General features: G+C 34.1%; 1 protein-coding gene across 1 annotated transcript in view; it reads right to left on the reverse strand.

Annotated features, from left to right (window-relative positions):
- Window positions 1–1,287: 1,287 nt before the first annotated feature.
- Window positions 1,288–12,247, reverse strand: part of LOC108904734 (Bardet-Biedl syndrome 4 protein homolog) — a 48,018-nt gene continuing 37,058 nt past the window's right edge. Inside the window, exon 10 of the mRNA XM_023454145.1 lies at window positions 1,288–1,622. Within this exon, the coding sequence (XP_023309913.1) occupies window positions 1,431–1,622 (192 nt within the window). The 3' untranslated portion in view covers window positions 1,288–1,430. The remainder of the gene's footprint in view (window positions 1,623–12,247) is intronic.

Below are 12,247 nucleotides of genomic sequence, written 5' to 3' on the forward strand. Positions count from 1 at the left end.
TGGATTGCGATCTGACCAGTACCGACAATTCTGTTTATTGACGGTGCCATTCAAATAAAAAGACGCCTCGTCGGAGAAAATTATGCGTTTCACAAAATCCGGATCTGCCTGACATTCTTCCATCATCATTTCGCAAAATTCTGTGCGTCTGTCGAAATCATCGTCACATAATTCTTGTACTAAGTGGACTTTGTAGGGATGATACTTGTTTCTGTGAAGAAGTCTACTCAATGTACTTTCACTCATTCCTAAATTATCTGCTACGACTCTCAGACTGGATTGCGGGTTTTCATGAATGGTCAAAAGGGCTTGTAACTGCACTTCTTCATCTACAGTCGGTCGGCCAGATCTGGGCATATCTTTAACATGACCATGATTTCGAAACTTTGCTTCAGTTCGGCTAACCGTGGATCGATTTATTGGTGGACGATTGGGATGAATTTCATTAAACAAAACACAAACTTCCTCATGAGTTCGAATTCTATCACCATATCCGATCATCATAAGAATTTCAATCCGTTCGGTTTCACTTAGAATCATGTTTTTTAATTAATTAAAAAATACTCAATATTTTAAGGAAGAATCATTCAAAATGGATTTACTTGTACAATCTTAACAAACTATTTAAAAATGATTGCCTGCAAGAAATACACGAGCACGTTCTATCAGGCAGATAAAATTAAAAAAGCATCAAAGAAATAATAGCAAAAAATAATGACATTTTAAAATGATATGTGGTGATTTGATTCAATTTTTAGTACGTTTATTTATTTGTAAATAAATTTAGTATTTGTAAATAATTTGGGTATTGTTGTCCTCCCTGTAACAATTAGAAGCAACTTGTGGTATATTTTTTGGAATCAGCTCAGTTAGGGCAATCCGAAAATTGGAAAAAGTGGGGTGTTCCATTTAAAAAAAATTGTGATGACGTCATTACTCGAACATAGGTCACCCTGTATATTAAACTATTATTTGAAAAAATAGTAAATTAAATTCAAAAATCGACCTGTTTCGGGAATTTTTAATAATTTCTTTTGTTTACCTAATAATGAATTTGCGCACGACTTTAGGGGGACACTGTATAACCACTACAACAGTTTTATTACCCACTTTTATTGCAGTTTTATTATTTTCGAATTTTTTCTTGCTAAAGTATAAAAGTGTAGAACCTAGAGGGAAAATGATAATAAAAATTAAGTTAACTTATGAACCTGCAACATCATTTATTCCATAATATTTCACAACATATCAACTCAAGTATCTATCAACATATTGATAAAAAAAAATTATTACTTTTAAGCAGTTGTTAGAGTTCCTTACATGCACGCTGACTTCTTCATTTAAGCAAAAGGAATCCTACAAATGGCACTAAACGAGCGCCCGACTTCCAGATAAGAGCGGGCGCCTTCGAATGAAAAAAAAAAGACGCCTCACACCTCATCCGCTTCAAGTTCCCGTTCCGTAACGGCGCCTGTGGGAAATTCTCCGGAGAGCATCACGTTTCTATCCGAATCGGAGGTTCCCTGTGCCTGCGGAGCTTCCTGACCGCCGCTATCGTCCTGCTGGTCGGTCTGCTTCTTTTCGTCCAACTTGGCGGAAAGTCGGGTCGCTAGATCCATCACCTGAAAATTGAAATTACACGCTGAAAAAGTGAAAAAAGATTGATATGTTGTAACCTTCTTTTATACAGGGTGTCCCAATTTTAATATATCAGATTGTAGCAGTAGATTAAGCAACCCAAAATAATGGCACTTTGTTTTATAAACTTCGTTTTGGAGAGGTGTTAAAGGATCACAATATTAATTTACTGTAAATATCCCCTTTTTTAATTCATTTTTGAATTCTGCACCGAAATCTAAGTAAATTTCATGTACCATGTCCTATACCTAAACTCAACAGTTATCGAGAAATGTACGGTTTATTAATTAATTTATTTATTTATAAAACAGAACAACAAATCAAATTAAATGTCCAAATTGTTGACTACACAGGAAAACAAAAAACAGCAAAAAGTATTGACCCCATTGTCAGTATGCAATGTAATGATTTTAACAATATTTTTGAATTAATATTTCAAGATAATCACAAGTATCCAGTTCAATTGTTGAGCAGTGTATTATCGACTTGATATTGTTGGCTTGTCACATGGAAACAGTATGACAATTTGACTTAAAATAAGTAATTGTCAAGTGCAGTCGTAAAGTTTGAAGGAATGTCATGTTTAACTGAGCAACTGAAGCAACGAATAGAAATTTTGATTATGGTATGATATGGCGACAGGACTCGACACAAGCTGTAGTTTGCGAATTGTTTAATGATAAATACCCGGAGAGGCATATTATTACACGATCGGTAGTTAGGTAGTAAAATAGAAAAAAGTTTTAGAGACTTTGGCCACGTAAGAGACAATTGCTCGATTTACAAGAAAATCCTCACAAAAACTGTTGCTTATTGGTTTGTGAAATTCACTATCAACATATTCCAGATCACCAACTTTTATTTAAAAAAAAAACAACACTGAAATACAGTGACATACAACCGTTGTAAGGGAATATTAATATTTGAACATTTGACTGGAGAAAAAATATATATCGTGACACCATTTCAATTCTACCAATTGCTGAAAATCATTTGTAATCCAGATTTGACACCAGAAAGCGTGGCATGGCCAACTACAGCAACGACTTTTTCTAAAAAAAAATTGTACCTACTCAGCACAACAACAAAAAATGTTTGCTGTTTATTCCCATTTGAACATAACTATTATTATACACATAATACCAGTTCCTTTGAGGGAGTTCTAGGAGTAAACAGTTTGTTTATTCAATTCGCTTTGAAGTGACGAGGTAGACACCACCCGATTTCACTTTCCAACAGCTTCCCCGCTCTATTTTCTCTTTCTGAGATCCTCTAGATTGAATAGAGTGTCTTGCGCTTNACCAGTTCCTTTGAGGGAGTTCTAGGAGTAAACAGTTTGTTTATTCAATTCGCTTTGAAGTGACGAGGTAGACACCACCCGATTTCACTTTCCAACAGCTTCCCCGCTCCATTTTCTCTTTCTGAGATCCTCTAGATTGAATAGAGTGTCTTGCGCTTCACGCCGACAGGCAACACTGATTAAATTATTTCCCAATGGCATTGACAGAAAGTGGGTCAGGACGAGAGCGAGACTTCGCTATATTCGCGAGGATAGAAGATCGATATTTTATACAAACAGCTGGTGAAAAAGTTTGACGCTGTTATGAGATGGTAATAGGAAAGTCCAAAAATAGTTCTTAAATGTATTATGTAGCAAGTATTTTGGTATATCGAAAATGTGGAAAGTGACAGGCTAAAGGAATAAAGGATAACTCTTTAAAGCGGAATCTATTGAAGCAACACGTTACTCTGTATGTCGCCTACATCTGGTGAAATTATTCTCCCTCTTTCTAGTTTTGTTTACTGTTATCCACATTTTTTCGTCTTAAGTCCGATCTGTCGTATATTACTGTAAATTTCATTTTTCATGCAATCAACAACTTCGGTGTAATGGTCGCTTAAGTGTATTTCCACTAAAATAATCGAAATACATACAAACTGAACATAGAAATTAGTTAATGTAATAAAAATACCCAGTACGGCAACTGTAAGAATCGATTGTTTTATGTAGTTGCAGACAGTTCAATTGTCTTTTGCATTGATAGAAACCCAAACCTAACAAAATCATTTCACAAATACGACATTTTATTATTGCTCTATCACAAGGTAAATCAGGAACGTGTTTAATAAATTTTTGAATTTAATAGACATAGCTCGGACGAAACATTTTTAAATTTTCTTAGGTGTAACGGCCCGTAGAATAACTAACGAACAAATCAAATCAAGGTCCAAGATGCAAACCACGGAGCCCACCCAACTTTGACGCCTTATTTTCGCGCGGATAACTTATTCCGAAATACACTCCAGTGGCGTAGTTATTGGGGGAGTAGGGGGTCTTTTTTGAGAAAATCGTACGGCACTGGTTTTTTAAATAATTTTAAATGTTTTTAAAATGTACAATCAATTTGTGGCAATAAAGCATTCTTATAAAGTATTCGTAAAATTTACTGGTCTTTAGATAATTGGGAAATCAAATAAGAAGATACTTAAGTACCTACGTTGCTATTTACCATTTTCTATTCATTGCTAAATGTGCAACAACAAATTCAATACCTAATATTTTTGAGAGTTTCAAAACACTATACGAGACTTTGGCGTACTAGAACATAAAAGTATTTTGCAGCTAGTTGATAAAAAAGACGCACTTTGTCAATTGAAAATTTAACGAAAATGTCGACTTTTGACGAAAGTTTTCGAGAAAATTTTATGAACTCATTTCAAAGCGAGAAATGTCACTTAGACGCCACGTCATGTAAAATGTATAGCCTTGAAAATACGAGCTGGTATTTGCGACTACAATATCCATGAAGTAAGTGACACTAAACCAAAGAACAAACCAAGAAAAAAATTTAACGTCAACGGAATTTAATTTGCTTTGTGGTCAGTTTTATAGCCTAAAAAGTGTTGACAAAAGCAGATTTGTCGATAAAAGTTCGTTTTCGAACGAAAAGTGTCACTTTTTTATCATATTATTCCATGTACTCAAAAATGCATTGGATCATATATGTCAGCTTGTTGACCAAAAGCAGACTCGTCCATAAATATACATTCGAATCCACAAATATTTAAACAGATATTGTAAAATGTGTTCTAACACAAGAGAAGTAACAACAAATTAAAACATATCTTTTAACAGTGCCTATTGTTTAATAACTTTCCCTCGTATTAAAAAAATACTGTTGCTAAAACAAAGGTACGAGTATATTTTCTACTCCTCCTATAATGTAAAACAAGCAATCATACTGTACGACAGCCTAAGCTTCCACAACACAAGAAACTTATTTTTGGCGTTGAAACCCTTCAATGTGGAAGTTATTCGGCGTTTTATAACTTCGGATACTATTACCAAACGACATCGATTCAGTTTTCCTTCGGGTCGAGTTTTAATACCCCCAAGATTAGATTAGGCAATAGCAGGGGATCCATGAGAATGGAGCTGGCGTCTCTGCAACCCATCATCCATATTTTTTTATTAAAGGGGCTAGATAATCCCATCGGAAATAGTCCTCAACTATTCTACGATTCCAATTCCAATCTTAACAGAACTGAAGGAGGAATCTAAAGTGGTAAATGGAGAGTATAGAACTTAAATCCGGACTGAGGAATTAAATGAACACAGAGTTGGATATTTCCTTGAAATTGGAAAGAGTTTAAAATTGATTAAGGTTGCTTAAACCCACCATAATTATACCTGAAAAACAAAATATTGTCTGAAGTCATGTATTTGGTATAGTTTTCGTTTCTTTTGTTTACTTGTTATTTAAAAAATTAATGAAACCTTTGCAGCAAAATGATCAGTCTGGGGTCATAACTAGTTTTGTCTAATCAAAAATGTGTTTATTTGTTTTTTTCTGTATGGGATTTTTGGTTAAGCAAAAATAACCCTCTATTGGTCCTTTTGGCGCAGCAGTTTATTAATTTTATTACATTTTTTACTGGAGAAAAAATATGTAATACAGAAAAATAACAATTGAAAAACTTGGAAATTAATCTGAAAAACAAACGCATTTATTGCCAAAAATAAATGTCATAGATAAATGCCCTAAATGAAAAACATGCAATAAATCATGTACGAAATTAAAGTATAGCATACTTCCAATATGAATTTATGTGTGAAATTAAACTTAAAGCATTATAAAAAGTTTCAATAACGTTTTCGAAATGACAGATCCATGTGTCGTCAAAAATGTGTAAAATTGTAGTTTTAAAAATTTGTTGAACTGCAAAATAGTTTGTACAGTGTGCAAGAGACCTTCTAATTATCATTAACTGTATTTAGATCCCAATCCAAGTTCAAATTTGTGTATAAACTTTAAAAGTTTTCTATGAATCGATAGACCTGAAAACATGTCAATCGTTAAGCTACATAAACAGTAAAGAACTGTTGAAAAAGTGAAAAAAGGTTAATTTTGAAGACAGTGAATAAGTATATAGGCAGAAAATCAAGCTGTGTAGCATAATTTAATTAAAATTCTCAAAATTAAGTAAAATTTATTGAAAGTTTAAAAGTCAACGAAGAGAGACATTAAAAGAGTCAAAATGTTCATAAAAATTAATAGAATCTATAATTACAGAAAGATAATGCTGATTAGAACATGCACAGAGTCAGTATTTTAATATAAGAAAATTCTCAAAAGTTTGGTTGGCATTTCTGTAGTAACGAGTCATTTGTTTTGGATTCAATAAAAGTAAAGTAGCCACCTCGCATAATATTTCCAAGCAAGAAAAATCGTTAAGTTTGTACCTGAAATAACAAAAGCACATCAGTTATAATAATCAAGTCAAAAATTACCTATCAAGAAACGTCAAAGTCATTTTGAGTGATGTCAAATGTCAGAACCATAGAATTTCCACACAGTGCTATAATCCATAAAAGTTTTTAACCACAACGAGTTGTTCCCATAAAGTTTCAAATTTTGAACAAAGGATATATTGTGCAAATAATAAAAGGTAAGAAAATCATAAAGTGAAGTGAAGTTAACGATACCTATGAATTGCAGTTAACAGTGGAATGCAGCTTAGATCCAGAATTCAACGACGAAACTTGCGTAACGACTAGCAGAATTGTGAGTTGTATAACCAAATAATTTGCCCAAATTTAACACACAAATTTCAAATAATCGCATATGCATACAACGTAAAAATAAAAATATACTTTTTAAAGTTTAATATGTCGACATAGTTTCCAAATCATAGCATTGCAAATACAGATAAAAGGGCGAATTTAGTAAGTATACTAATTATTTAGAATAAGGAAATGATTGTCAATTATAAAATTTCATTTTAAAAATATAATCAGATTTGTTAACTTTGATTCTATCTTCCATTTTACAATAAATTTAAGTGAATAAGATAAAACAGAATTTAACACCCTGTAGTTGAGTCAGCTCAATACAGAAGAAATAAGTATTAAACATTAAAATTTATGGCGCCCAAATAAAAATCTAAAACAAAAAGTCAATTCCAACGTTCATCATCATTCAAATCAAACATTCATAACAAAAACATAATATAAATGCTTTCAATCGAAAACGTGTAAATTTTCTGTCTCAAATCTACTTCAATGGGTTTATTCAGCATATATTTTTTAAAATCATATTCAATGAACACACATTGTAGTGAGTTGATGTGCAAAATAAAAGATTTTTTTTTCAACAATTACCCTGTAATAATAAATAAGCGCGGGAAAACGGAAGTCATATTGTGTCGTCACACCATTCGTTTGCAGCTAGCCCACATACTTGGGGATTAGTGCTTACTTGAAATATAAAAACAAGTACCCTTTTACTGAATGACACCCATTGTGAATATCTAAATGAAGGAACAGTAACAGTGAAGTGGATTATAGAAAGGAAATGTGTATTAACCTTATTGCCCTCAAGGGCCCTGCTTACGTCACGAAGAAAATTTCTTGGAAATTCTTACACGTATTAAACGGTAACGGGGGACCGTCGCTGAACTCTTAACTTTCCATTGACCTGTCGTTTCCACCCTCTCGGCCAGTTCGTATAAAGAAACTTTTTTTCGGCATTCAGCCAAGTACACTTCAATGTAGTTGCCGGGGGTAAAATAAATTATTCACTTTACCTTTTAGTGCATTGTCTGGACTGCTACAAATGTTTACATTGTTTTTTAACCGCGAATCCTCCCACCGGTAACAAATTAATTCGATTAATTCCAAAGGGATATTTTGAGAAATTGTTTATAGTATCCGAATTGAATTTGTTTCCATCAAAGTCATTAGCCGGTGAAGGGTTTATGTTGAATAATAATACCTGGTAAATAATTAACGACTAAAATTGTAGAGGTGCAAATTTCGAAGATATAAACTCGTTCTTTCTTACACCCTGTAGATGATAGAAAGAAAATTTCAATATTCATAATTCTATCTTAAATCTTCTATCTTCTATCTTAAAGCATCATTTACTGAGGAATATAACCATATTTCAGGAATAGATAGTCAAAATCATATTAACCGTTCACGAGAAAATCAACTTTGAAATCGGTAAAATTTTACGTTTCATAGTTTTTCCAGAAAATTGCACATTTCAAAAATCGTCAGTAACACTTAAAAACTAAATGAGATATCAACCATACAATAACATGTAGATACAAAGGAGGTTATCAACAGCGCAATGCTGCCAACAGCATATCACTAAATATCTCCATTAGTGCGTAATTCAGAAGTTCGGTTATTTTTTTAACAGACCTCGTATGTGTTAATTTTGATACGAAGTATATGACATGTGCTACAGGGTATAAAAAAACATACAATACTCCAAAAATAAGAAAACAAGTTTATATAAATGTATGTACCGAAACATTTTGTTTCCGAGAAACAGGGTGTTAAAATTTACGTACAAAATTGATACACTGTTATGTTATACAGATGTAAAACCCAACTACAGAACAGGGGGATATAGTGAAAAAATTATATATTACAGAAGACAGATTAACAATTAAAAATGGACAAAAGTACAATAATACAGAAATGTAAGCACTAAAGGCTATTTTGTCCAACTGTTGCAATTTTGCAGGTTGGTTTTTAGTGACTAGAATCAAATTTCAATCACTTAAATTGGAATTGGAATTAAATTAATTTGTAGACGTACTTATACAATTGTCGGTGATTGAGAATATTTTGATCATCAGTATAGAGAAGATAGTTAATATCTAAACAATTAGTAAAATCATTGATAAAAATGTAAAATAGTAGGGTCCCAAGAACAGATCCCTGTGGGACTCCAAGTATGACTAAGTAATCCTCAGACTTACTTTAAGTAAACCATACTGAAATCTATTGGACAAATATGATCCAAGTAATTTTAAAAGGGAATTTGAGAAAGTAAATTTATTGAACTAATTTTCCATAGCAAAGTATGTCGAATGCTTCGAAAAGTCTGTGTAACGTATGTTATTATTAGCCATAAAATATCATTCATTAGAAGTATAACTGATATTTTAACAGTTTTTTTTTGTACGAAGAAGGGGTAGGTCGCAAGAAAACTAAGTTGATTGATGATTTTTTCAGAAAATTTCTAAATTTTTCATGGTTTTACCGCCAAAACAGGTCATGTGGCACAGTTTTAAACTGCTATGTGTATAACTAAAGTTATATCGAATCGAATAATAACAAATTCTGAACGAAAAATTGATCCTGAGCTATATGGATTTGTATCACCTCACTTGTCGCATCCTCCACAAAGCTATACAGGGTGTGGCGTGTACAATCTATAAAAATTAAACTACAACTTCCTGATAACATTTGTAATAGAAAAGGCCGACCATGTGTTATTTATTAAAAACTTTGGAAATGTTTTTATGTGACCCGAGTTGCAACCTTATAATTTAAGTCGGTATAATTTAATACTAGTAATACTAAAAGAAGGTTAGGTTACATTATCAAAAAATTTGTGCCGTCAACTGATTTTGTATTTGTATTGGATTCATTATTCGCTTAATTATTAAATATTAAGCATCGTCCATCGACCCATCAATGTTAAAAAGTGAAAGATTCCAGACAAAAGTTGTTATTTTGTAATTCCTCGATAGTGACAGTGTAATTTTTATAAAGAAACAGAAAAATAAAAATAGCGTGCCGATTACATTAAAAATTCTTATGTCTTAATTTTTTAGTTTGTGCACAAACTAGTTTTACAATGAACCGAGAAAACAATGCATTTACTATTTCCGAACGTGTCGATATGGTGTTAGTGTATGGTGCGGCCGGAGAAAATTCGCTCGCGGCGACTAGGTTGTACCGGAAGCGATGGCCACAATGTCACCCCCCATGTGCAAATACAATTCTACAGTGCGTTCAGCGGCTGCGAGATACGGGAAGTGTTGTTCCTAGAGGAGAAGGACGTGGTCAGCAAGTGAACCTTAATGTTAAAGATGCAGTGTCGGAAAATCTTGACGAAGACCCCACAATTAGTACTCGACGACTCGCACAGCAAGTAGGAACCTCATCTCGTACCGTACATCGCATCTTAAGGCGCCAGCTGTTGCACCCCTATCATCTGCAACCAGTTCAACAGATTTTACCCTCGAATTGTGATCAACGAATGCGTTTTTGCAGATGGTTTTTACGGCAATATGCCAATCAAGTAGACTTTCCTGCTTATGTTTGTGTAACAGATGAGGCGATATTTGCCCGTATATGTTCATATGGGTCGATGAAAATCCTCACGCGATTAGGGAAACTCATTTTCAACATCGGTTCTCGGTAAATGTTTGGGCTGGCATAATAGGCGATGTACTTGTGGGTCCCTATTTCTTTGAAAGACGACTAAATGGACCAACATATGCTGACTTTTTAGAGAATCAGTTGCCTGAATTCTGAATTATTGGACGATGTGGCATTACAAGTTCGGGCACGCATGTTTTATCTTCGACATGGGGCTCCTCCACACAGTACTCGAGAAGTAACGACACTTTTGAATGAAATGTTTCCTCGGCGATGGATTGGACGCTTTGGTCCTGTGGCGTAGCCACCTCGGTCACCTGATCTAACTCCAATGGACTTTTATCATTGGTTTACAATACTCCAATTGCTACTGTGGAAGAATTGCGAAACCGTATACTTGAAGCTTCTGACACAATTAGGGGAATACCAGGAATTTGGGAAAATATTCTCCAAAATTGGGTGCGTCGGTACCATGTCTGTATCCGCGCTAATGGGGAAATGTCATTTCGAACAAATATGATCGTAATATCGTTTTTATTATCTTTTGTAATAGTTCTTTCTTGCAGTTTTACACTTTTTTAACACTGTCAATAATTTTGTTTACGGAAGTGACTCTATTCAAACAATGTTTACGATGTATTGTTTTTTTACCAGTATATTACATCAATTAGACAAATAGGTACCTGCAACATGTTTACAAATACCATCTTGCCAGACGAAGCAGAATTAAAAGTTTGCACTTATTCGTGGCTTTCATAAGGGATGATAACAAGGTAAATTGCTATGCCACTTGAGCTGTAAAGCTTAATTCGAATCGACCTAAGATCAAAGCTCAAGTAAATACGCTGTTTGTGTATACATAAACAATTTGATTCTCGTCTCCCGACACAAAGCAAACTGTTAAACTTGGAGTGCTGCGCAAAAGAAATGGTTACCCCCAGTAATAACTTCGTATAACTAGGAATTGTCGACGGCAAACATACTTGTTCCAATCAGCTAGGTGGTTTACTAGAACCACGTATTTATAGCAACATTCCATGAATGATAGATTACTACGTATCTGGCCAGTTTGTACAAGTTTTACACAACCCTATTAAAACTTCAGCACAGTCCCCTAATGTATTAAAGTTTTAATTATTCAGTATACCGGTTCAAGTTGCCATTCATGGATCTCAAATAGTCTGCCCCTTGTTAAGTAAATATTGCGCCAGACTTCTGCCCACATATTTCAACTTCCGACATATCCGAAAATAGGGGACATATAAATAAGTGGCCAACAGTAAATGTAAAAAGTTCGAAATACACGTGGTCCCTGAGTTTTGTTTCAAATTACAAGGTTATAAACACAAAACATACAGGGTGTTAAAAAAAGAGTGTAAAATATTTAAGGAGGTAATAGTATGAACCAAAATAAGCAGAAAAGTCTCAATAAACATGGGTCCGCAAAGTTGCGGAGATATGGAATGTTTTATGTTTTTTAGCCCCTTTTTTATTTTGCAAAAACATTGTGTATTTTCTTATAATAGTTGGTTGATGTTTAGTGAAATAAACAGTACGTATTTGACAGTTGTTCTCAGTGCACAAAGTTTCTTTCACTATGGCTGGTTACTTTAACGCAGAATTAACAGGCATGCATTTCATGTATGGTCGTGCTAATGGGAACGCCACCGAAGCGCGACGTCTTTATGTTGACGCTTATCCAAATCGCCAGATTCCTTCACAACGCATGTTTGGAAGAATTCACCAAAGATTGCGTGATACCGGTTCCTTGAGCAAACAGTGCCATTTATCCGGAAGACCAAGGTCGGTATCCACTCCTAGAGCAGAAGAAGAAATTCTAGCACTGGTAGAGCAGAATCCAGGTACGAGTGTGCGGAGAATATCAGCCGAGGTAGGAATTAGTGGTCCTCTTGTTTGGAGAAT

This window comes from Anoplophora glabripennis, unplaced genomic scaffold (genome assembly GCF_000390285.2).
Source record: "Anoplophora glabripennis isolate ALB-LARVAE unplaced genomic scaffold, Agla_2.0 scaffold195, whole genome shotgun sequence".
Classification (NCBI taxonomy): domain Eukaryota; kingdom Metazoa; phylum Arthropoda; class Insecta; order Coleoptera; family Cerambycidae; genus Anoplophora; species Anoplophora glabripennis.